The sequence below is a fragment of the Alosa pseudoharengus genome, unplaced genomic scaffold (assembly GCF_046254945.1).
Source record: "Alosa pseudoharengus isolate Yale_2024_CS ecotype anadromous, Long Island Sound unplaced genomic scaffold, YU_APseudo_1.1 YU_APseudo_1.1_scf_23, whole genome shotgun sequence".
NCBI lineage: Eukaryota > Metazoa > Chordata > Actinopteri > Clupeiformes > Clupeidae > Alosa > Alosa pseudoharengus.
In genome coordinates this window covers 275,156-302,500 of record NW_027468685.1, presented here as the reverse complement: position 1 = coordinate 302,500, position 27,345 = coordinate 275,156, and the positions used below count along the sequence as shown (strand labels likewise).

At 43.1% G+C, this 27,345-nt stretch overlaps 1 protein-coding gene across 2 annotated transcripts in view; it reads right to left on the bottom strand.

The window, feature by feature from the left end:
- The window catches only part of top2b (DNA topoisomerase II beta), a 70,119-nt gene that overhangs the window by 30,284 nt on the left and 12,490 nt on the right, over positions 1-27,345 (bottom strand). For both annotated transcript variants that reach the window (XM_076301074.1, XM_076301075.1), the window contains exons 5-17: positions 25,963-26,108; positions 24,742-24,839; positions 22,495-22,707; positions 21,594-21,767; positions 18,280-18,381; positions 13,222-13,359; positions 12,787-12,925; positions 9,403-9,560; positions 9,130-9,255; positions 8,518-8,628; positions 7,415-7,520; positions 7,045-7,154; positions 4,984-5,076 (exon numbers count right to left, since the gene is read on the bottom strand). In XM_076301074.1, the coding sequence (XP_076157189.1) occupies positions 4,984-5,076; positions 7,045-7,154; positions 7,415-7,520; positions 8,518-8,628; positions 9,130-9,255; positions 9,403-9,560; positions 12,787-12,925; positions 13,222-13,359; positions 18,280-18,381; positions 21,594-21,767; positions 22,495-22,707; positions 24,742-24,839; positions 25,963-26,108 (1,714 nt within the window). The remainder of the gene's footprint in view (positions 1-4,983; positions 5,077-7,044; positions 7,155-7,414; positions 7,521-8,517; positions 8,629-9,129; positions 9,256-9,402; positions 9,561-12,786; positions 12,926-13,221; positions 13,360-18,279; positions 18,382-21,593; positions 21,768-22,494; positions 22,708-24,741; positions 24,840-25,962; positions 26,109-27,345) is intronic.

The following is a 27,345-nucleotide window of genomic DNA, read 5'->3' as shown; positions in this document are numbered from 1 at the left end:
ATGTTCTTCAACGTTAACGTAATGTAAGGTGCGTCTTTGCGTGTATAGCCTACGAACGTGTCCACTAAGCATAGGCCCTACCATGCTTATTTCGACCCTCTGCCCAACATAGCTGGAGGTGGCAGTGGTAATTCTGATGATAGTGTCCGTAATGGACGTGGTACAGACAGCAGGGGTAGTAAAAATAGGTGTCTGAAGAACAAAGTCACCCACGATAGGAACCGATTTGACCAGGCTACTTTATTGTAGGCCTATAATAATGGTTTGTGGGTCATTCTACGAAACCGGTGCCTTTTGCGTCCGGTCCATTTCATGAGCTCTCAACAATGTAAAAATGTGTCAAAATGTATTTCAAAGGATCAAACCTGTTAATTTAAGTGTTATGAATTACATAATGCATATTTCAATGTCATTGTAAATATAAATCCTACACTTTTTAGTCATCTTTACCAAGGACATGGCCAATTTCCCCATGTCCGGAAAGTCACATATGGAATTCGCACCTAATATATTAATTAGAACATTTCATTTTTTAACCAAATTTTCATTAATGTCATGATTAAAAATATGCTCTTGATACTATACTATATGTTTTTTTTAAATAAAAGTATGATTTCCTATACAAAAATCATGATTTATGCCCGTCCCGTAGTTTTACATACCACCCCATAACGCTTACATGTTCTGGCTATTACAAAGACACTGTTTCTTTAAGTGACCTCACAGACAGCAGATGACATCACTCAAACCCTTGCAGGAGCCAAGGTCTCAAGCAGGCAAGTTCCCACACAATTTGATATGATTTATTTGCTCTTTTTGGTAGTTAGATAGGGTCCGTTAAGCTTAAACCTTACCACCCCATAACGTATAATAGATAGGGAAACTGTTAAATTAGGATTTTTTTTTCAACTGTAATGTAAAGTGAAGGAAATTTTAAACTGAATGATATATTTGCTATCTTAGCTAGTCAATAACAGTGCTAGCTGCAGTCATTCTGAGGTGAAATTTACCACCCCGTAACATACCACCCCATAACACTTTGTATCGTTATGGGGTGGTAAGGGGAATGTAGAGGGGGTGATAAGGGGAATGCAGAGTGGTTGCCATTGCCATTTAGATTACACAATTCATAAAAATTATATTTATATATAGTTTTACATACTGTGATGACTGGGGGAAACCTCTGTTCTTTCTGCAGTGAGCCCTTAGCAATAAGTCCATAGCAACCAGCTAATCTGTTGAATGCTGGTTCATCAGTATGCATTGGTCACTGTTAATATTTTATGACTATATTGTATGCCAATGTTAGCCTACTGGAGACTATTGTGGTGAGAAATAATTATTAAACAGCTTAACTAGTTGTGATGGACTTGTTGGGAAGGGCTAACTACAAGCAGAAAGGAGGTTTCTGTGGTCATCACAGCAAATGAATGCATTTCAAAATGTAGAGTACTTAGCTTTTTTGTGTATCTAGTGACAACCCAGTCATGAACTCTCTCTCTCTCTCTCTCTGTCTCTCTCAACTTGGCACACACACCTAGTCAGTGTAAATAATTATGATAATTTTCATAATTTGCAGACAATTATGGCTCCAATGAGCAATGCTGAACGACAGCGACTGTTCCGTGCTCGCCGCAATGCCGATCCAGAGAGGAGGCAGCAGTATCTAGAGATGGAGCGGCAAGGAGACGAGATGTCGAAAGAGGGAAGAAGTTGTTGATCAAAGACCTGAGTTAGAGGGACCAACGACAGTTAAGGAAAAAGTGGAAGGAACAAAATGAGGCCCCGTCCATTTATTAGGGAAGTGCGGTGTAAGTTTAAATGTTACTAACGAAGGTATTATAGCAATATTATAAATCTGGCGACGGAATAGCCTAGAACTTGGGTAGGCCTAGCGTTTAGTAGCCTATGCACTTGCGGTGATAGCCAAAACTAATGTGAATCGCGGACTATCCTACAACCAAAGAAAGTAAAGGAGATTATTTGTACCTGCGTTAGCCAAATAAAGGACGGGACTGCACCCTTCACAAACCGTAAAAATGAAGTTTATTAGTTTTACAGTTGACTACAGTTGACAGTTCACTATCAGTCCACACAAACAATTCTGGTTTCCTTGCACTAGCCATTTTCGTCGTAGCCTATTATGTCTGTTTGTATAGCCTACAGCACGCAAGCTTTGGTCAATTTCTGTAACAGAAACAATGCCACCTCTAGGCCTGGGATATAAAGTAACGTGTTGAGTCGTGTTGAGATGGATCCGTTTGGACGCAAATATTCTTGATACGGTTCCAGGGAAGACGGAGGAAAAAAAGATTGGTTTGGTACGTGTGGACTAGCCCTGGAAAGCAGGCAAAGGCTAGCCTGGAAAATCCAGACCCTGATAATCTAGAAAGATTAAGGGTCTGGCCACGAACAATCATGTAATGGCCCAACTCGAGGGGTGGCACCAAGCATGCATTTGAAAATCTCACTGCACGCAATTGGATAACACCAGACCAATGTTTACTCTGAATGATTACGGACTTCGACGCAATTGGATAACACTACGATCAATGTTTCCAACGTTGCAACGCTGTCGTCATCAGTTTAGCTCGCCTCTGGCCCGCCTATGTCAGATACGATTTGATTGGTTCTACGGGATGCAAGGGGAAAAAGTAACGTGCATCATTGCTCATTGCCAGAGTGCCTCGCAGAGACAATTCCATTGTGCTCTTGCGAGAACTCTGGATTTCCAGGGTAGGCGAAGGCTAGAATGAAGGCTTTTGACACCCCTCCTGAGAGTACTTTATCTTTTTCAATGTACTCAATTTTATGATCATATATCAAAATGAATGTACTCAATCTTCTGAAATCTATCCATGTTGAATGTACCCAGTATTACATGACATAACATGCATTTTGAACTTCATATCAATAAATATGTTTATATATACTTTGGATCTTGACTTATTACGACATTAACAGTCCACACATATGTCCAGAACTAATCAAATTATTGTTAAATTATGGAAACAAACAAAATTAACCACCCCGTAACAGGATTTACCACCCTGTAACATGACTTACCACCCCATAACATGTGTGTTTTTTTAAAAAAATACTAGAGAGTGAGTGAAATAGCCCATAAATAAATGTTTGATCATAGTGTGATGAAGTGGGCCTATTTACACATGTAGCTTTAATTTGACAATAGGGAGTAAAATAGCCAATATTGTTCAAAACACCAACCAATGGGCATGCGGAATTCACAGTTTGAAGATTAGAATCTAAATTCTGCAAATCTCCAATTAAAAAAGAAACCTATAACTTTTAATATCAAATTAAGGACATTTTTATGACAGGAAAACATGAAATGTTCTGAATTCAATGTATGCATTATGTCTAAAATGGAGCGCATCTTGTCCGTTACGGGGTGGTAAAAAAAAAAGACACCTGGGCTACAATAAAAAGGAAAATATTAATAGGGATTTATGCCTGAGGTGGGAAAATATTTTTTTATGCAGGTCATATATGTCTTATATCATGTGGATGTCTTAAAATATGGTTTGTCCTACATGATTTTTTAAAAAAATGTCAAAGTGAAAAGGCACCGGTTTCGTAGAATGACCCTTGTGGTTATAGGCTAGTAATAGTTTACTATTTTTGGTTTACATCTTAGGCCTACTGTTTTCCTGTTAATTTGTTATGTGGGTAATATCCCAAAAAAGAAAGTAAACCTGCTCAAATAAGTTCAACATCCAGTATTTACCGAAAGGTGCATAATTTGAGGTGCTTGCCATTCAGTGGCAAATTAGATACATTTACCCCCTTCATAAACTTTTTTTTTATACTCCAAGATTCACAGTAGTATGCCTTTTGAAATTTTGTCAAAATCCAATGGTGTTGTTTCCTTAACCCTGGTGCTTAAAGTTTGCCATGCAGGTTTAAATAAGTTATGAGAAGAAAATATTTTTATTTGGAGTGAAACACACACATACCTGTTTTTATGCTTTTTGTTTTTTATAATTTGTATTAATATTTATTTTATCATTATTTTATTTATAAGCTAAGGTTGTTAGCACAGGTGTCTAAAAAGAGATAAAAAGATTTGCAATTTCTCTTTGCAGTTTTGTGTAGCCTAGTATTTGACAAAAAAAACATTTTAGGAAACAGCCGTCCTTTTTTGTATTTTTCTTTAACACTGACGTGGCCCTCCAATCAGATGACGTTGGCCGAAGTGGCCCCCAGCTCATTTGAGTTTGAGACCCCTGGTTTAGTTACTATTTAGTGGGCACTAGGAGGGTACTAAAGAGTTCTATTTCTAGGAGGGTACTAAAGAGTTCTATTTAGTGGGCACTAGGAGGTTACTAAAGAGCGCTCTTACGGGAGCATAATGCACTCTGCGTCAGTACAGTCACTGAGGGAGTTTGATTTGTTTTTTTACAAGTTTGATTCTGGGGCTTTTTTTTAATCTGATGCTACTGTAGCGTGCACACAGACACACACACACAAACACACACTCACTTTGGGCACACACACACACTCACCTCCGGCACACACACACACTCACCTCGGGCACACACACACACACACTCACCTCGGACACACACACACACACACTCACCTCGGGCACACACACACACACTCACCTCGGGCACACACACACACACACACAAACACACTCACACTCACCTCGGGCACACACTCACACAGACACACTCACACAGACACACACAAACACACACACACACACACCTCGGGCACACACACACACACACACACACACACACACCTCGGGGGCACACACACACACACACACACACACACACACACACACCTCGGGCACACACACACACACACACACACACACACACGCACTCACCTCGGGCACACACACACACCCACACACACACACCTCGGGCACACACACACACACACACACACACACACTACACACTACACACACACACACACACACACACACACACACACACACACACACACCTCGGGCAGGCCGTGCATCCTTCTCTGCCGTCTGTCCTCCATGAAGTTGGTCAGCCACTCCTTCCTGTCATCCGTCTTCTTCTTACTGAAGGCCTGATGGAGGGATAGAGAGAGAGAGGGGGAGGGATAGAGAGAGAGAGAGAGGAGAGGGAGGGATAGAGAGAGAGAGAGAGAGAGAGAGAGAGAGAGAGGGGGGGGGAGAAGAGGGAGGGATAGAGAGAGAGAGAGAGAGAGAGAGGGAGAGAGAGAGAGGGGAGAGGGAAGAGGGAGGGATGGAGAGAGAGGGGGGGGGAGAAGAGGGAGAAAGAGAGAGAGAGAGAGGGAAGAGGGAGGGATAGAGAGAGAGAGAGAGAGAGAGAGAGAGGGAAGAGGGAGGGATGGAGAGAGAGAGGGGGGGAAGAGGGAGGGATGGAGAGAGAGAGAGGGAGAGGGGGAAGAGGGAGGGATAGAGAGAGAGAGAGGAGAGAGAGGGAGAGAGAGAGAGAGAGGGAAGAGGGAGGGATGGAGAGAGAGAGAGGAGGGGAAGAGGGAGGGATAGAGAGAGAGAGAGGGGGGGAGGGATAGAGAGAGAGAGGGGAGAGAGAGAGAGAGAGAGAGAGAGAGAGAGAGAGAGGGGAGAGAGAGAGAGAGGAGAGAGAGAGAGAGAGAGGGAAGAGGGAGGGATGGAGAGAGAGAGGGGGGGGGAAGAGGGAGGGATGGAGAGAGAGAGAGGGGGGGAGAGAAGAGGGGGGGATGGATGGAGAGAGGGGGGGAAGAGGGAGGGATAGAGAGAGAGGGGGGAGATGGAGGGATGGAGAGAGAGAGGGGGGGGGAGAGGGAGGGATGGAGAGAGAGATGGGGGGGAGAGAGAGTTGGGGGGGAAGAGGGAGGGGAGGATGGATGGATGGAGAGAGGGGGGGAGAAGAGGGGAGGATGGAGAGAGAGAGAGGAGGGGAAGAGGGAGGGATAGAGAGAGAGGGGGGGGAGAGGGAGGGATGGAGAGAGAGGGGGGGGGAAGAGGGAGGGATGGAGAGAGAGAGAGGGGGGGAGAAGAGGGAGGGGAGAGGGGGGGAGGGATGGAGAGAGAGAGGGGGGGAGAGAAGAGGGGGGGATGGATGGAGAGAGGGGGGGGAGAAGAGGGAGGGATGGAGAGAGAGGGGGGGAGAGGGATGGAGAGAGAGAAAGTGAGAGAGTTCACTAATCTAAAGTCACCCATTTCATTGTCTCAGTGACCAACTTTCCATCTCTCTGTGTCTAACACACTTAAAATACAAACTACATTAGAACCCAACCCAACACTGCATTAGAACCCAACACCGCATCAGAACCCAATCCAACATCGCATTAGTACCCAACCCAACACTGCATCAGAACCCAATCCAACACCGCATTAGTACCCAACCCAACACTGCATTAGAACCCAATCCAACACTGCATTAGAACCCAACACTGCATTAGAACCCAACCCAACACTGCATTAGAACCCAACACTGCATTAGAACTAGGGTTGCAAAATTCCGGGAATTTTCAAAGTTGGAAACTTTCCATGGGAATTAACGGGAATATACGGAAATGAACGGGAATTAATGGGAATTTTTAATATGGCAAGTTAGTCTATAACAGGGAACTTAAATGTAGTGGACAAAACCCACTCTTGCAGAATAATATTAGTTAAAACAACCTGATTTAATGCAATTACAGTCAAATTTCTACCCTGCACATACGTCAATCCCATGCACACAGCAATCAGCATAGGCTACATAAAGGAAACCTATGCTCATGTGCATGGGGAAAATAAATTCCGGGGGAAAATAATTCTGTCTGATTAAGCTTGATAATTTATATATAATTTACATAATCTATAAGGTTTGGTTGGGGTGGTATCAGAACGCAATCCAACACTGCATTAGAACCCAACCCAACACTGCATCAGAACCCAACCTAACACTGCATTAGAACCCAACCTAACACTGCAACACTGCATTAGAACCCAACCCAACACTGCATTAGAACCCAACCCAACACTGCATTAGAACCCAACCCAACACTGTTTCTCCTCCACCAACATGTGTGTGTGCGTACCAGTGTGATGGCAGCATCATCCTCTGTGCCCGCGTAGCGGAACATGATCCGATGTCTCTCCATGTCCGCAAAGTACTCCTTTGCCTCTTTACCGGTGCTGGTTCCTAGACCTGCATCAGGATAGGAGAAACACACACACACAGCACCTTTAGCAAGAGTGAAGAGGATGATGCTCAGAAATATCAAATGCAGACAGGTAACACATGTTTAGGTTTAAATGTGCAACCTTAGTAATACTTTATGTGCCATGTTAGGTTTAGGGTTAAATGTCGACCTTTGTAATACTTCATGTGCCATGTTAGGTTTAGGTTTAAATGTCGACCTTAGTAATACTTTATGTGCCATGTTAGGTTTAGGTTTAAATGTCGACCTTTGTAATACTTTATGTGCCATGTTTTGAAGTTCTCCGTCTGTTTCTTCCACTCATCAAACTCTGGAATGCTGTAAAAGGACATTTCCTGCTTGTTCTTGGTCACCTGTAAAACACACACACACACACACACAGTTGAGTATGACTGTTACTGTAGATTCCATACACACACACACACACACACACACACACACACAACTCTATTGACAACTAGACTATTTAAATGAGATGATAAACAGTTTTACTCTATGATTAAGCATGTGACATATGCAGGGAACATGTGCAACATATTGGGTGGGTTGCACCAACAAGGATAATGTTTTAACCTGGATTAAATCAAGGGTTATCTATTAATCCAGTAGCACCAAACCTTAAACCTAGTTTAAAGGTAATCAGGTTTACAATTAATTCTTCCTTTTAATCTTGGTTTAAATGTTCACATAAACCTGGATTTATTTCACAGCTCAACTGTGATTTAAATATCAGTTAGGGATTCAACCCTGCTGCTGAGGTGGTTTAAATTCAGACAAATTGTTAAAATATATTTTCTTAATCTATTAGCAAATAAATTTACTTGTTTTTTTATGTTTTAATGTAAGATTTTGACTTATTTTAATAATCTTACAAAAAAGCTCAAAGTAAGTATCCTTATACTAAAAACAATACTAACTAGATTTTGTAACACTTAGTAAGATATCACCTTTTGCAGCGTGGCAGTGACCTGATTATCTTTAAACTAGGTTTAATGGATAAACTTTGATTAAATTCAGGTTAAAATGTAATCCTTGTTGGTACAACCCACCGGTCAAGGTTTTAATCACAGGTTTTAAAGGTTTTAATCGTGGATTAGTTAATCCATGCTTAAAATTAAGTGGTGCAACATAGCTCAAATTAAATTTAAACCTAGATCTACAATTTACATATTCCTGAGCATAACATAATCTTAGATTCATTACCATGCTGTTTCAATATAATTTACATATTCCTGAGTTTTTTTTAACATAACGCACTTTTGTGTGTAGTGTGTATAATTATTGTTTTGCCTAATGTCCTTAAACGTGCATAACATAATCTTAGATTAACAAAGTGTGTGACATACTTACTTTGACAATGGGCGTGATGAACTCCTCCAGGAAGGTGTGTTTGAGCAGGGAAGGCCAGTTGTGGTGGAAGAAGTTGATGAGAAGACCTTTGATGTGAGAACCATCTTGATCCTGAGAAGAGGTATAGTGTGCACAGCACATCAAACAGAGAACATAGCACAAACTGGCATAGAACAGAGAGAACATCAGAGAACATAGCACAAACTGGCATAGAACAGAGAGAACATCAAACGGAGAACATAGCACAAACTGGCATAGAACAGAGAGAACATCAGAGAACATAGCACAAACTGGCATAGAACAGAGAGAACATCAAACGGAGAACATAACACAAACTGGCAGAAATGTGATCTGTCCCGATAAATAATAATAATAAAAATAATAATAATAATATTTCAGTGATCTGTCCCGATCCGTCTTGATCATATTTGGCTCTGAATTCACCTCCGTGTGTCTTGGATGCGCTTTTCTCTCCTCTAATCACACCAGAGGATTGGTCCCTGCAGGCCACCATACCTGATCTGTCATGATCATGATCTTGCCGTAGCAACCGCAGTGATTCCGGATCTCACACACACACACACACTCACACACACACACACACCACCGTACCTGATCTGTCATAATCATGATCTTGCCGTAGCGAAGCGAGCGCAGTGACTCGGGGTCTTCGTAGCTCTTCTTGTACTGCAGACCCACGATCTTAATGATGTTGTTGATCTCAGCGTTCTCCATGATCTACAAGCAGAGGGCGGAATTTCATCATCATCATCAACCGTTTTTTATTCAGGGAGAAATTGACTGAGCATCAAGCTGTTTTACAGTAATGACACACACACACACACACACACACACTGTAGCAGACACAGACGCTCTCCAGCTCACCTGCTTGTGTGTGGCTTCGCGCACATTGAGGATCTTGCCCCTGAGGGGGAAAACACCGTAGCGGTCGCGTCCGATCACCCCAAGGCCGGCCACGGCCAGCGTCTTCGCCGAGTCTCCCTCAGTTAGGATCAGAGTACACTCCGACGAGTGCTTCCCCCCTGCCGACACACACACACACACATCAGTGTTAAAGTGGACTCAATTGCAGTACACCCTGACGGTCTGAAGGACCTCTGGCCCTGAATGGTTTCATCAAGGCTGCATCTGACAATTATGACCCTCACCTAACCCTGAACTGGCTCTGATCTGACCTGGACCTGGCTCTGATGTAGCCCTGATGTGGCTCTGATGTGGCTCTGATGTAGCCCTGATGTGGCCCTAATGTGGCCCTGATGTGGCCCTGATGTGGCCCTGATGTAGCTCTGATGTGGCCCTGATGTGGCCCTGATGTAGCTCTGCCCGTCTGAAGCTAGTGTGTGTGGAACTGCTTTAAGGAACAAGACTCGCAAGGTTGTAGGTTACAGGGATTTTAGAACCGCTAAGGGCCTGCACTAAGATCCCTGGAACCGCTAAGGGCCTGCACTAAGATCCCTGGAACCGCTAAGGGCCTGCACTAAGATCCCTGGTTTTAGAACCGCTAAGGGCCTGCACTAAGATCCCTGGAACCCAGGGCCCTATTGATGTTCTAAAACAACTTAAACAAACTAAAACAGTTACTAGATTTCATAAAATAAAGACACGGCAACATATAAACATGTATTCATAAATAATTGTGCTTCCGCAAAGAAAACAATTCTGCTTGCGGAATGGTTGCAAAGACGCAGCAACTCTGTTGTTATTTTATAACAACTTTATATCAATTCATGGCGCAGTCATATAGAATGCAGTCATATAGAATGCAGTAATATAGAATGCAGTCATATAGAATGCAGTCATATAGAATGCAGTCATATAGAACGCAGTAATATAGAATGCAGTCATATAGAATGCAGTAATATAGAATGCAGTCATATAGACCCTTTCAACAATAAAAACAAAAACAATGCTTGAACATTCTATTTGGTTCCCGATCTACTTCCTCTGCATTAAAGGTGCGATTTGTAGGATTGTTACCGAACGTTCTGTAGGCCAAAATCAAAACACTGGTGAACGTTCTCAAGACTACCAGACGCGAGCCTCTTCTGGGTTGCCAAATGTAATGAAGACTTAGCTAACGTTAGTTGACCTGCAGCTGCTTTAACGTTTCTCCAACCATGACCCAGCTACACATTACGGAAACAGTGAAAACAAAAAATACCTCTCTAACCAACCTAACATATTTAGCTGAAGTTAGCGATGCAGATTAAGTTTAGCCTAGGCTACCTGTTGTGGAGAAATATGGCCAGCTCTGCGTCAGACATATTCTTCGTTTGATGAAGACGTCACCATCTCAGGAAGCTCCTCCGATGTCCACTTAATTTGTTTCTTGTTTTAATTTGGGAAATTTGCCTGCCTCTCGTAGGCTTTCATGACTACAACTGACAGCTGTTGACAGTTGGCCTTTGCTAATTTGGCAACCCAAATAGGAGGACGCGCTAGCCCATTATTAATACGCTATTCTAGAATTAATCGTTCAAAACATAAATGAAAATTCCAAGAGATTCCGCCCCGTAACTCTTTTTTTTTCATGGGTTTTACGGGTTTTACGGGTTAGAGTAATGTTGTCAAATAAGCCATTACGGGTTAGAGTAATGTTGTCAAATAAGCCATTACGGGTTAGAGTAATGTTGTCAAATAAGCCATTACGGGTTAGAGTAATGTTGTCAAATAAGCCATTACTTCCATTCATCGTGTTTCCTTACTCTCTGACAACATATGGTGATCATTTTTGGAATGGTTACAGTTTATTTTCCATTATTTCCTACATACTGGACCTTTAAGATAACATACGGAATATTAAAAAGGAAGTCTTGTGGGGCCAACTATGATGCTGATAATGGAACTCTCTTGAAAGGGTCTATAGCATGCAGTCATATAGAATGCAGTAATATAGCATGAATTGGGGTTGCAGCGTGTTTTAGAATGGCTTTGAATGCAATGGAGTTACAATTGACCAAGACCTATCACTAAGTAATCACATAAAACAGATTACCAAAACTTCATTCTATCATTTAAGGAACATTTCAAAGATAAGGAAGTCTTTATCCTTACCAGATGCTGAGAAATTAATCCATGCTTTTGTTACCTCAAGGATGGATTATTGCAATGCTCTATAAGCTGGCTGCAATAACACCTGTCTAAAGAGCTTACAGCTTATACAAAATGCAGCTGCTCGCACACTCACTAGAACTAAAAAATATGAACATATTTCCCCTATCCTGGCATCTCTACACTGGCTGCCTGTTATGACCATTAATGGCCAGGCACCAGAATATATTAAAGATCTCCTAGTCCCATATAACCCACCCGGACCGCTACGCTCACAGAATACTGGCCTTCTTGTAATTCCAAGAATCTCCCATAGTTAGGTATGGTGCGGTGTGGATCTTCACCCACCTCAGGGATTTTTGGAATGGACCACCCTGCTGAGTCCTCGTGTGACTGGCACCCTGCGCATACCTGTGCTGGTGTCGACTACCCCTCACCATGCCTTAGTTATGCTGCTATAACATAGTGCTGTCACCATGCCTTAGTTATGCTGCTATTATAATAGCATAGTGCTGTCACCATGCCTAAGTTATGCTGCTATAGCATAGTGCTGGCCCCTATTACTGTCCCCCTATCTGGATTCCTGGCCCGTACAGCCTAGCGACCCATCACCTGCCTATGACAACTCTGCCCGGATTTTTGGCCCGTCTGCTGACCCACCACTAGCCCCATGACAACTCCCTTTCCCTGGACAATTCCAACGCCGGACTATTTGCACTTTCCCTCACTAAATCATGATTAATGCATTATCATACCGGATACGTAAATCATCCCACCCCCATCCCACCACTTTCACCTCAGGTGCTATAAACACCATGTCCTCTCCACACCTGACTATCATATGCATTTGTCATTTATACAGACCTTACTGTCCTGTACTGACCCTAGGCAGATGGGTCAGGCCCTTGAGTCGTGGATCCGCTCGAGGTTTCTTTCTATATGTATCTCCAATTCTAGGGAGTTTTTCCCTGTTACCCCGGTTACCCCTGTTACCCATGGGCCTCTCTCTTCCTTTTCTTTTCTCCCTCTTTCCTTCTTTCTCTGATTGCCTACATTCTGTAAAGCGCCATGATATATGTGTAATGTTTTGGCGCTCTATAAGCACAATAAATTGAAATTGAATTGAATTGAATTCTGCCAATCATAATCAAAGACAGAAACTCTCCGTTGGAGACTGTGGGGTTTCTGTTTTCTCACCTGCATCGTTGGCGTCGTCCAGCTTGGGGATGCCTTTGATCTTGCTGTACTTGACGGAGGAACACTTCTTATTAAGCTGCGTCTGGGCTTTAAACTTCACCCAGTTCAGGATGCTCTCCACAATGCCACAGTTAGTAGCCTGCAGCGCGCACACACACACACACACACACACACACACACACACACACACACACACACACACACACACACAGCAGTCAGGAACAGAGCATCTAATGGAAACTGTGTGTGTGTGTGTGTTTGTGTGTGCGCTTGTGAGAGTGTGGGTGTGTGAGTGTGAGTGTGTATGCGTGTGCGTTTGTGCTTTTGAGTATGTGTTTTGTACTTGTGAGTGAGTGTGTGTGTGTGTGTGTGTGTGTGTGTGTGTGTGTGTGTGTGTGTGTGTGTGTGTGTGTGTGTGTGTGTGTGCATGTGTACCGAGCGGATGAACTTCTCGGAGAGCTGGCATTTGGAACCGAAGCTTTTGGTCTGAAGCGTCATGTTCTCCTTGGTCTGAGAGTCAAAGGTGGGGTTCTCGATCAGAGCGTTCACAAACACCCAGATGTGGTTCTTCACCTGGACACAAACAACAACAAGTAAACAAAAACATCATGTCATGTAGCCTTGCTCATCCTACACAAGATCTGGCCATCACAGGAAAGATTCAAAGAGACATTATTTTTTATATGATATTTTTTGTCTAAAATATGATTGAGTAACATAATAATGACAATACAAGTGGGAAGTGGGTTCTGTGTGTGATGTGTAAGGATGTGCTGTGTGTGTGTGTGTGTGTGTGTGTGTGTGTGTGTGTGTGTGTGTGTAAGGACATTCTGTGTGTGATGTGTATAATGTGTATGTGTGTGTGTTTGTGTGTGTGTGTGTGTGTGTGTGTGTGTATAGATGTGCTGTGTGTGCAAGGATGTGCTCTGTGTGTGTGTGTGTATGTAATGTGTGTGTGTGTGCAGGTTCCGGCGCTGACGAGAGAGGCAGCCTGTCTAGGTAGCTCCGTGTCTTTGTGTTTTTCTTACCGTCTTTTGTTTACTTTTTACTTTGCAACTTTTTTTGGATTACGCACTTTGAGGAGTGTTTTCATTCTATCCTATGGATATGGATCTATTACAATGCTCCAGCAGCAACAAACTTGTGTACACAAGGAATCAGCAGCTTACAATACGACGGAATGCTGGTAGGGTTCACGTAAACATCCCGGAGGAGCTGTGGTGCTTTCGGGGTGCTGAGCGGGAGTTAAAGTGAGGACTAGGCGTCGGGAGAAGAAGTGGCGACACAAGCCCTCAGTTCCTTCGATGGTTATGGGAAACGTGAACACTCACTGGCCAACAAGACTGACGAACTGGCTGCCCTGGTAAGAAATCAGAAGCTGTACAGGGATTGTAGTTTGCTATGCTTTACGGAGACGTGGCTAACAAGCCATATCCCCCCAGCTAACGTTGAGCTGCCTTCAGTGTAGCTCGTTTAGACAGAGACAATAAACTTTCTGGCAAAAAGAAGGGAGGCGGACTGGTGCTGTACATTAACAATAGATGGTGCAATCCCGGACATGTAACAGTGAAGGAGACTGTATGCTGTACATTAACAATAGATGGTGCAATCCCGGACATGTAACAGTGAAGGAGACTGTATGCTGTAAGGATGTGGAGTTACTAGCAGTTAGTCTCCGTCCGTACTACATGCCGAGGGAGTTCTCACACGCCATTGTTGTTTGTGTCTACGTTCCGCCTCAAGCCCTCCCGGACACAGCGTGTGACGTCATTCACTCTACAGTCGCTAGGCTCCAAACTCAGCACAGTGATGCCTTCTTTGCGATCTCTGGTGACTTCAACCACATTACACTGGATTCCACCCTCACAAACTTTTACCAGTTTGTCGACTGCCCAACTAGGAAAAACAGGACATTAGATCTCATGTATGCAAACGTGAGGGATGCTTACAGTGCCACCCCCCTTCCCCCACTGGGGAAGTCGGACCATAACCTCATTCATCTTCAGCCAATGTACAAGCCAAAAGTTCAGAGGCTACCAGTTGCCACGCGCACCTTCAGGAAGTGGACACCGGAAGCGGATGAGGCTTTGAGAGACTGCTTTGAGTCCACTGACTGGAGTGTGCTACTGAATGGAGAGGACTTAGAAGAGGTCACACATTGCACTACTGACTATCTGAACTTCTGTATGGACATTATTGTTCCCACAAGGACTGTACGCTAACCTGATTCCGCCAGATGGATTTGCTCCACATATCCATCTGGGAACTTTTCATTGAAGAACTTTTGGGAAGGGGCGGACATACTGGTTAGCTGATTGGAGAATAAAGAAGAAAGAATTCAGTGGAAATGCATGGATTCTAGTTGCTGCTACTGGAAGAAACTGGAATCCATGCATTTCCACTGAATTCTTTTTGGAATCTGATCCCTTATCATAACTGTTCATTCTTACTCGTCGCTCGACTTATCGTGACTAAATTCAAGATGGCTGCAAACGCTAAACTTCGTGAAGATACTGTCTGTATAAATCGTCTTGTAAGTAAACTACCAGTGCTTTTTCAAAGTTCTCAATGTCTCGTTTTAAATGTCAGGGCCTTCGGTAGTATACCAATGAAGTGTGGAGATACATTGAGCCTCGTAAATGGTGTAAAACAGTGATTTATTTGCACGGCTAGCCCGATGCCGAAGCACCACCATTGAACAAGCTGTTGGTAGCATCGGCTAACTAGCACCAGATTTTGGAGTGCAGGGGACAAGCCGAGATGGGCTATGAGACATACGTTCACACTCGGTATCATGTTTCAACACACTTTAGGTCAATATCACACCGGAATTCTCCTTTAAGGCCTGAACAAAATCTCTTTCCACTTCAGGAAATTACACGAACTCAGCCAGCTGCTAGCTAGCTAGCCAGCTAACTAAACTGTTTAAATTATTACAATTTCCCTCGGGATGATAAAGTACCTATCTATTAGGGGTGTAACGGTACATAGAAGTCACGGTTCGGTTCATACCTCGGTTCGGACATCACGGTTCGGTACGAGTTCGGTACAATGGAGGGAAAAGCAAAACAAAAATGCAGAAAGCATTTTTTTTTGTACCTGTCTCAGGCTGTACCACCTAGTGTCATACAGTCTCTTCCCTGAGCTATCTGCAACAGCCTGAAGTGTGTAAGATGTAGGCTAAACAGTACAATAAGTGCCCAGACTCAATCTGTAACTTGTAAACAAAATAAGACAATCAGCTATAAAACTGAAAATAGGCCTACAGCATCTCTTATTTCTGAAAGTGCAAATTACATAGAAAATGATTTTTAAAAATCCACTTAAGCAAGACCTTCAACATCTGTGTTTAGTTGTATATGGAAGGGTCTACAATTTGCCTCAATATTTTTCATTGTGTGTAAAGTAATAATCTAGCCTACTAACTGTGAAAATATCACACTATTTTGCCTTTTTTTAAAAAACGAAATTGCTCCTTTCATTTCATAAACAGACTACAACTAGAAGTCACGTGACTTTGCCCTTTGACGTTAACTCACCGTAGCATGGTTTGTTTATTAGCCTGGTTAGCGTTGTCACTTTATTTTACTGTCTGCACTTACACTACCAGCTCCTCATGTGAGAAGTTACAAGTTACCCCAACATAAAGGTAATTACCACGCGATTTACATAGCTTTCTGTCATTACGAAATCATTTAATTTAAGCCATAGGTTTTGGCCCTATTTGTATGTGTATCCAAAGGCTGCTGAAGCGCACGGGAAGTTTCTTTCCCCTCGTTTCAGTGATTGGTAGCCTACATCATCTGGGTGATGGCTTCGAATATGTGTAGCATTTTTTCCACTCACATACCCAATGCTGAACAACGCCGACACACAATTTCATCTTATCCACCACTCTTTCGCCTGTACTAACGTTACTGTAACTGAAGTTCTCAAACTTGCGATCTTAAAGAGACTAGCGGATCCTCTAACTCTTGTAGGTCTAACCTTAGTGCTGCTAATGACTGACGGACCGACGACCTGACAAAAAAAAACATAGGCGCCAATCAGAGCTTCAGAGCTAAGGCGAGGCTACAGATTAGCGTTAGGTGTCGCTAAAGAACTCCCGTAACTCTCGCTACTTAACAGTAATTGCGCATGACATTAATTAATCCGCACACGAGTTTTATGTATTTTTATACCGTGTATTCTCCGTGTAAATTGATGCACCGAACCGTGACGCCCGTACCGTTTCGGTTCAATACGAATACATGAACCGTTACACCCCTACTATCTATATATCCATCTATCTATCTATATATCTACCTGTGCACACACCTTGGAAAATACATGATAATTATGATGGTAGTTGTGAATAGTAGCAACCAAAGTCTGAAGTACCATCACAGAGGCTAGCTACTGGTGTTTCTTACTGCAGCTTCTTCTGCTGTGTAAGTAGTTAACGTTAGTCTTTTCACAACAGCGACACCTCTGTTCAGGAGAATATTGCAAGTAGTGTCGCGACCACCACGCGCGAGTATAAATGGTTACGGCGCTTCTGTGACGTCACATTGTCGCGCTACAGGTCGGGTGCGTTGAGTATGTGGGACGTTTAACACTCACCCCCACCATCACTGGATATTGCACCCCTCCCCCACATGGCGACCACGAACAACGAGGTGACAACGACCTCAGTCAACAGCCATCAGACACACAAAAAAAAAAAAAAATTGTATTTGGCTGCTGTGTTTGACTGAAATGTAGACTATTCTTTTTTCATTGCAATACAGTATATGAAACAATCCTCAGTTTAGATAATCATATTCACACATTTTTTTGCCTAATTGACAACCATGACCATAATAACTGATAATATAAAATTAATGTGCACCTTGAGCAAATGATAAAAAATCTTTCAGAATGCTTTCCATTCTTGAACTGCATCGAATTGCATCGCATCAAATCGTACTGAATCGTTTTTTATGAACATGTATCTTTTCTTGTATCGAATCGTGCCCATGTATCTAGATGCGAATCGTATCGTCTTTTACATGAGAGATTCACACCCCTAGTGTGAATGTAAGGACATTCTGTGTGTAATGTGTGTGTGTGTGATGTGTGTGATGTGTGTAATGTGTGTGTGTGTGTGTGTGATGTGTGTGTGTGTGTGTGTGTGTGTTGTATGTAGTGTGATGTGTGTAATGTGTGTGTGTGTGTGTGTGTGTGTGTGTGTGTGTGTGTTGTATGTAGTGTGATGTGTGTAATGTGTGTGTGTGTGTGTGTGTGTGTGTGTGTGTGTGTTGTATGTAGTGTGATGTGTGTAATGTGTGTGTGTGTGTGTGTGTGTGTGTGTGTGTGTGTGTGTGTGTGTGTGTGTTGTATGTAGTGTGATGTGTGTAATGTGTGTGTGTGTGTGTGTGTGTGTGTGTGTGTGTGTGTGTGTGTGTGTGTGTTGTATGTAGTGTGATGTGTGTAATGTGTGTGTGTGTGTGTGTGTGTGTGTGTGCCGTTTACCTGGAAGGGTTTCACGTTGACACCCGCCTTATTTTTCTTCTTGACCACCTCAATGAGCTTTGATACAATCTGGTCCACGACATAGTCAACATGTCTGCCGCCCTGTACAAGCCCATCATACACACACACACACACACACACATTAAACATGAGCTCCCGGGTCCGAGTGCCAACGGGGACCCAGGTTCGAATCCGACCTGCGGTCATTTCCCGATCCCACCCCATCTCTCTCCTGAGGTCATTCTCCGATCCCACCCCATCTCTCTCTCCCACTTGCTTCCTGTCACTCTCCACTGTCCTGTCCAAATAAGGGCAAAAAAGCCCAAAAATGTTTGTTTTCTCTAACAGACCATACTAAATATTTTTTTGTTGTTGTTGTCCTCAGTGAGGAACAGCAGAGAAAACAGGAAGGAGATCCAGTGTTATTGTTATCAAAAGAGAACAGGAAGGAGATCCATTATCAAAAGAGAACAGGAAGGAGATCCAGTGTTATTGTTATCAAAAGAGAACAGGAAGGAGATCCATTATCAAAAGAGAACAGGAAGGAGATCCAGTGTTATTGTTATCAAAAGAGAACAGGAAGGAGATCCATTATCAAAAGAGAACAGGAAGGAGATCCAGTGTTATTGTTATCAAGAGAGAACAGGAAGGAGATCCAGTGTTATTATTATCAAGAGAGAACAGGAAGGAGATCCATTATCAAGAGAACAGGAAGGAGATCCATTATCAAAAGAGAACAGGAAGGAGATCCAGTGTTATTGTTATCAAGAGAAAACAGGAAGGAGATCCAGTGTTATTATTATCAAGAGAGAACAGGAAGGAGATCCATTATCAAAAGAGAACAGGAAGGAGATCCAGTGTTATTGTTATCAAAAGAGAACATGAAGGAGATCCATTATCAAGAGAACAGGAAGGAGATCCAGTGTTATTGTTATCAAGAGAGAACAGGAAGGAGATCCATTATCAAGAGAACAGGAAGGAGATCCAGTGTTATTGTTATCAAGAGAGAACAGGAAGGAGATCCATTATCAAGAGAACAGGAAGGAGATCCAGTGTTATTGTTATCAAGAGAGAACAGGAAGGAGATCCATTATCAAGAGAACAGGAAGGAGATCCAGTGTTATTGTTATCAAAAGAGAACAGGAAGGAGATCCATTATCAAGAGAACAGGAAGGAGATCCAGTGTTATTGTTATCAAGAGAGAGGAAGGAGATCCAGTGTTATTGTCATCAAAAGAGAACAGGAAGGAGATCCATTATCAAGAGAAAACAGGAAGGAGATCCAGTGTCTGATGTCTAAACCTTCAGACTTTTCCTGCCCTTCTTCAGTCATTCAGTCTGTTTCAAGGCTAACAAAATAGGCCTTTGGGGGGAAGTCTTGGTCCTCTATAAACTGAAACATGCATATTCTCTTTTCTGTGTAATTGCATTTCATATGCATCCCCATAAGCATATACTGTAGAAGGTTATGATTTAACTAGAAGTGGTTTAGTTTTCTCTTTAAGAAACATTTGTAATTGATCATAGCAGCTGATAACATCACTTGGCTACAGTTCAGAGCATAATCTGTCTGTCTCTGTTCAGGGTATAAACAGACAGGTAGTGTTAATTTTGTCACCCATTTTTAATTTAGTCTTAGTCTTGTGACGAAATGTCCTTTTTAGTCTTTTTCATATTTAGTCATTCAAATATCATTTTTGTTAGTCAAGTCTCATCATTTTAGTCTAGTTTTAGTCAAAAGAAAACTAAAGGTATCTTAGTCTTAGTCAGTTTTAGTCAAAACATTTTAGTCCTTTGTAATAAATTATTTCTGATTACCATTTCAGTGAAATAGTGTTTCACACATCTCAATTTTCCAATATTGTGTGTCCACAGGGCTACTCGTCTGTTAGAACTCATTCTGATTTTTTGTCAGTCAGTATGTTTACATGCATAGGTAAGTCGAGCTACAGTTATAGCTCGGCTGGGATTTGACCATAGACAATAAAAGATTTGAATGGACCACTGTCATGATCTTCGTAGACCAGTGTTTCTCAAAGTGTGGTACGCACTGGTGGTCCGCAAGCTATCCCAAGTGGGTCTTTTTTTTTTTTTTTAGCTAGGTGGTCCGTGCGTTTCTTTTTTATTGGTTAGTTAAGTGGTCCTTCATCTGAAAAAGTTTGAGAAACACTGTCGTAGACCCAAGTATTAATGTTTTACTCCGCCACGCTAGATGGCGATATGCGCAACACATTCCCCAAACTCTTCATCTTAGCAGAGAATGTGTGATCTTAGCTAACTTGCTAGCGAACTTTCCATATTAGCTTACTTGCTAGCAAACTTTGCATCATCAGTGTAACTAGTTAAATAATTGACATTACTTGCTGAAAATGTTCGTATGGACATTGTATGGATGTTAATTTATGAGAGAAGCTTCAACCTCTGGGTATGTAGCATTGACAGACACACCTTGGACAGAAATCTCCGGTGTTATTGATCCATGTAGTTGCGTGTTGCAGCCACAGGGTTGCAGCAACAGTACGTAGACTAGCCTACAGGAAAGCTGCTGCGCATGAACTCATTTGGAATATTTTGAAAACGTAACAGCTAGATATTCTGTCTTCTCATTTTGTAGACGAAATGAAGAGAGATTTTATCTTAGTTTTCATTTCATGCAAAACAATTTAGTCTCGTCTTTTTTCATCAACAATAATGAATCTTAAGATAGTCTTAGTCAGTGTTTCAGGACATTAGTGCAGTCTCATCATCGTCTCGTCTTAGTCATGAAAAAAAAGGTCGTTGAGAACATATTTCCTCTCGTCTCATCTGACGAAATTAACACTAACAGACAGACAGACAGACAGACAGACAGACAGACAGGGTGTTAACAGGAGAAAGTTAATAGTAGTATTTAACGGAGTTGTGCATAGTAAGATATGAAGTGGTTTTGTGTGTGTGTGTGTGTAAGAGTAGCTGTGTTTCATGTTGCGTGTATGTGTAAAAGTAGTTGTGGTGCGTGTGTGTGTAAAAGTAGTTGTGTTGTGTGTGTGTGTAAAAGTAGTTGTGTTGCGTGTGTGTAAGTGGCAGTTCTGTAGCAGAATGGAGGAAAGAGGTTCTGTGTGTGTGTGTGCCTTTGTTGCTCATGGTCAGACACACACTCAATCACTATCTCTCTCTGTCTCTCTCTCTCTCTCTTTCTCTCTCTTTCTCTCTCACACACACACACACACACACACACACACACACACACACACACACACACACACACACACACACACACACACACACACACACACACACACACACACACACACACACACACACACACACACACACCTTGGTGGTGGCGATGCTGTTGACGAAGCTGATCTGCTGGAAGCCCTTCTCACTGAGAGTCAGACACACTTCCCAGCGCTCGTTAACCGACTCGTTAACGACCTTCAAGGTCACGCCCGTCTCGTCCAGCTTGTCCTTCACATACAGGTCCACGTAGCTGCGGAACCCGGTCACCTGCAGGGCCACACAAGGGCAGAATTACACACACAGGCTCAGATCTACACACACACACAGGCTCAGATCTATACACACACACACACAGGCTCAGATTTACACACACACACACACACACACACACACACACACACACAGGCTCAGATCTACACACACACAGGCTCAGATCTACACACACACACACACACACAGGCTCAGATCTACACACACACACAGGCTCAGATCTACACACACACACACACAGGCTCAGATCTACACACACACAGGCTCAGCAGTTTAGGAGTTTAGGAGTTGTCAAATCTACACACACACACAGGCTCAGGAGTTTAGGAGTTATCTAATCCACACACACACACACACAGGCTCAGGAGTTTAGGAGTTGTCAAATCTACACACACACACACACACACACACACACACACACAGGCTCAGGAGTTTAGGAGTTGTCAAATCTACACACACACAGGCTCAGGAGTTTAGGAGTTGTCAAATCTACACACACACACACACACACACACACACACACACACAGGCTCAGCAGTTTAGGAGTTGTCAAATCTACACACACACACACACACACACACAGGCTCAGGAGTTTAGGAGTTGTCAAATCTACACACACACACACACACACACACACACACACAGGCTCAGGAGTTTAGGAGTTGTCAAATCTACACACACACAGGCTCAGAAGTTTAGGAGTTGTCATATTTGGCCGTCTTACCGGAAGCTTCTTTCCGTTGAGCATGACTTTGACGCCTTTACAGGAGCCGGCGATGTCATAGGCCCTGCGCGTCATCAGGGCCACGATGTCCTTGTCCAGCTTCTCCATCTTGAACTTGGACAAATCGGGCTGGAACGTCACGCACGTGAAGTCATCCCCATCAAAGAACTTGATCTTTGGGTCACTGGTCTTTGTCATGTTGTTCTGCCAGGTCTGCGCACGGAGGGGTTAGCACGCTCATGAGTTAGTATTGAGAATCCAGCACCATGTCAATGAAGCAACATCCATCTCTTCCGCAAATTAGAAATGACTGCTAATGGCAAATTCTAAATTCATATTTTGTCACATTTGTGAAGAAACAATTCAAGTTCTCACACAACAAAAACCTTAAAAGCCAAAAGTGTATCAAATCAATTTACAAAGCACAGGCCATTAAACAGTGAACCATCTGAACAATGACACCAGTAGAAACTATGATCCCCACACTATACAGTAATATATTGCATATGAATGTATCTAACCCCATAAGTGCACACTATACAGTAATATATTGCATGTATCTAACCCCATAAGGAGTTTAATCAAAGTCCTTAGCTGCTACCTAGCTAGCGAACATAACTTGTCGTTCCCATTCACTTTCCGTTTACAGTGCTAACATTAGCTAGCTAGCTCGGTTAACAGGCAAAATTAAACTATTTATTTCGTGTCCGAAAGAATGTTTCATTGGCATCACACACAAGCAATGGCAATAAAATAGTACACAAATTATATTAATATAGCTTAGCTTATTGAGAGAAGTTTATGTTTTGACGAGTCTAGGAGTAGTAACTAGTGCCAGTTTTGATGTGTGACGGCTACCATAGTTGTAAACAAGGCAGCGCTTGAGGCGTTGGTTGCTATATAACTCCTAACCACTAGATGGGAGAATTTCTAGCACAGGGGGGCTTTAAGATCAACATAATGTGGTCCTCCTAGGCCCTACGGTTCTCCTCCTAGGCCCTACGATTCTCGAGATATTCACAGAAAACTGTCCGCCCCGCCCTCCATTCGGGGGGTTCAGTCCGGCGGTGGGGGGAGGGGCCGACTGATCAAAACGAAAATCGATGGTTCCGTGTCATTTTTGTGGGACTACATTCTTTGGGCAGCCTTGGCCCACTGGTTAGCACTCTGGACTTGTAACCGGAGGGTTGCCAGTTCGAGCCCCGACCAGTGGGCCGCGGCTAAAGTGCCCTTGAGCAAGGCACCTAACCCCTCACTGCTCCCCGAGCGCCGCCGTTGGTGCAGGCAGCTCACTACGCCGGGATTAGTGTGTGCTTCACCTCACTGTGTGTTCACTGTGTGCTGAGTGTGTTTCACTAATTCACCGATTGGGTTAAAAGCAGAGACCAAATTTCCCTCACGGGATCAAAAAAGTATATATACTTATACTTATACTTACATGCCCAATAAGTTTCGTGCACAGCGGTCTTTCAATGTCCCAGGAATTGTTCACACAAAATTACTGAAGAAAAAAAAATCCGGAAGAAAAAAAAATTCCTAGCGGCGGTCATAATAATGTATATGACCCCATCCATAAGTGCACACTATAGTGTAATAACCTGTAATAGTGTATATGACCCCATCCATATAAGTGCACACTATAGTGTAATAACCTGTAATAGTGCATATGACCCCATCCATATAAGTGCACACTATAGTGTAATAACCTGTAATAGTGTATATGACCCCATCCATATAAGTGCACACTATAGTGTAATAACCTGTAATAGTGCATATGACCCCATATAAGTGTTGCACACATGTAGACGACCCAGGTGAACAGAGCCTGATGCTACTTTATACTCACCCCTGCTCTCACCATTCAGGGTGTTACACAGTTTAGGATTACACATGGCCTACAAACTGAGATGAAGTTCAGGGTGTTACACGTAGCCTACAAACTGAAACAACGTTTTTGTAAACCCATTTCTTTTTCACTCATAACAGAATCAAAGACAAAGCTATGGAATATATTCTAGTCTCTTCACCTGTCGTACTAAATTATGCAAAGCCTACATTTTTACATGTTCTCTCACGTTAACTATAGGACCAACACCGTGCAAAACATTTGTGGCTCTCAACCTGTTTGAAGTTGTAAAAACGTATGCAAAGCCAACAGAACTAAGATGGTCTTCTGGATCTTGGGGTTCTTCTAAATGAGATACCCATCTCAGTCATAACCACACACACCTGATCTACGGGACACACCTGTTTGAAGCTGTGTTTGTACTCTTTGCACGCCGTTTCCACGGTGAACTTGGTGCTGAAGATGTTGCAGAGTTTGGCACCGTATCCATTCCTGCCACCTGTTGAGGTGCCACAGAATATCACAAAAAAAAAAAAATACACATAAACACAACTAGATGTACCGCAAAGTGGTACAAAATATGACCGCCACTCAGTCCTGCACATACTCTTCGCAAAATTAAATCACGCTTGTCAATTTGTCTCCATCTCCTATTCCATCCTCTACTCTTGCAACTTTTGTGTATGTAAATGAGTGTGTGCATGTGTGCATTTGCTTTTGTGTATATGTGTGCTTCTCTGTGTGTTTTCGCTTGTGAGTGTGTGTGTGGGGGTAATGGGGTGTGTGTGTGTGTGTGTGTGTGTATCTCTGCTTCCCTGCATGTGCTTGTGTGTGTGCCTGTTTGTGTGTGCGTGCAAGCTTGTGTGTGTGTGTGTGTGTGCACATGTGCGTGCGTACATACATATACCTTCATGTCTACTGTGTGTGTATGTGTGTGCATGTGTGTGTGTGTGTGCTGCATGTGTGTGCATGTATCTTTATGTGTGTGTTTGTGTGTGTTCATGAGTGCGTGTGCATGTGTAGAGTACAGTCACTAAATGTACACATATATTAATTTATTGTATGGTCCCCCATGAACGGAATGGCACCAAACTTGGCATGCATTCAGAGAGTGTCAATGATCCTACACTTCAAATTCTGTGCCGTTTTGAACATGTCAGCCAGAGATACCTGCGATTACAGATTACAACGCCTCGTTTGAACATGTCAGCCAGAGATACCTGCGATTACAGATTACAACGCCTCGTTTGACCATGTCAGCCAGAGATACCTACGATTACAGATTACAACGCCTCGGTTTTGCTTTTTCATTTTTAACTAGGTGGCGCTATACCTCAAATAAGTGGATATAAGATGGGTTGACATGACCCCTTAAGCCAACATACAAAAAAATGTGGTCCTCCTAGGCCCTACAGTTCTCGAGATATTCACAGAAAACTGTGTCCACCCTACCCTCCTTTCGGGGGGCCAGTCCACAAATGGGCCGACATCAAAACGAAAAAGGTTCCGTGTCATCGTTGTGGGGCTACATGCCCACAAAGTTTCGTGCACCAAAGAATCGTTGACACAAAATGACTAAATGACTAAACTATGTTCCGTGCAGAATGCCGTCTTGTTCTTACCTGTGACCTTCTTCTCGTCGTCGTCATAGTTACTGGAGGTGAGGAGATGGCCGAAGATGAGGGCAGGGACGTACATTTTCTCCTCTTTGTGTTCAACCACCGGAATGCCCTTCCCATTGTTCCAGATGGACACTACGTTGGACTCTCTACAGACAGAGAGAGAGGACCAAAACATTACGACTAAATATGTAGACGCGCGCACACACACACGCGAGCACACAAAGAATGAAAACAAGTGCATATGCAGGAATCTAGAATACAGAAACTGAAACATCATCTGAATAAAACTGTCATCACACGTGTAACAGAAATGACGTCTCTCAGTGGCCACGCCCACTTGCTCTCGATTGGAACTTCACACACACACACGGACTAAGGCTTGACCAGACATCACACACACACACACACACACATGGACTAAGACATCACACACACACACACACACACACGGACTAAGACATCAGACATCACACACACACACACACACACACACACACTAAGGCTTGACCAGACATCAGACATCACACACACACACACACACGGACTAAGGCTTGACCAGACATCACACACACACACACACACACGGACTAAGGCTTGACCAGACATCACACACACACACACACACACGGACTAAGGCTTGACCAGACATCAGACATCACACACACACACACGGACTAAGGCTTGACCAGACATCAGACATCACACACACACACACGGACTAAGGCTTGACCAGACATCAGACATCACACACACACACACACACACACACACACACACGGACTAAGGCTTGACCAGACATCACACGCACACACGCACACAGACACACAAACACACACACATGGACTAAGGTTTGACCAGACGTCTCACACACACTCACACACACACACATGGACTAAGGCTTGACCAGACATCAGACATCACACTCACACACACACACGGACTAGGGCTTGACCAGACGTCTCACTCACACACACACACACACACATTACACACACACACACACACACACAGTGTTGGGTTTCTCAGGCTCCAAAACACACTCCCTCTCAATCTCGTTTATTTCCATATCCTGTCTAGGCCGCACAGGCGGCCTTGTTTCATGATAATGAGCACTGTGGTTCACACACACACACACACACACACACACACACTTGTACATACATCTAACTCTAATCACCATGGCTCAGTGACCACTAGGGCTGTCACTTTTGTGAAAAAATCCTGTTCGATTTTTGAGACATAAGTGTTCATTGAATCGATTGTAAAATCGATTTTTCATGTCTAAAGACGTTTCCATTTTCAACGCAAATATAGGCCAATTCACAAACAACTAAAAGGCATTAGGACGAATGGTAAAGAGGGCGCTTGTAGACGCAAGCCCAC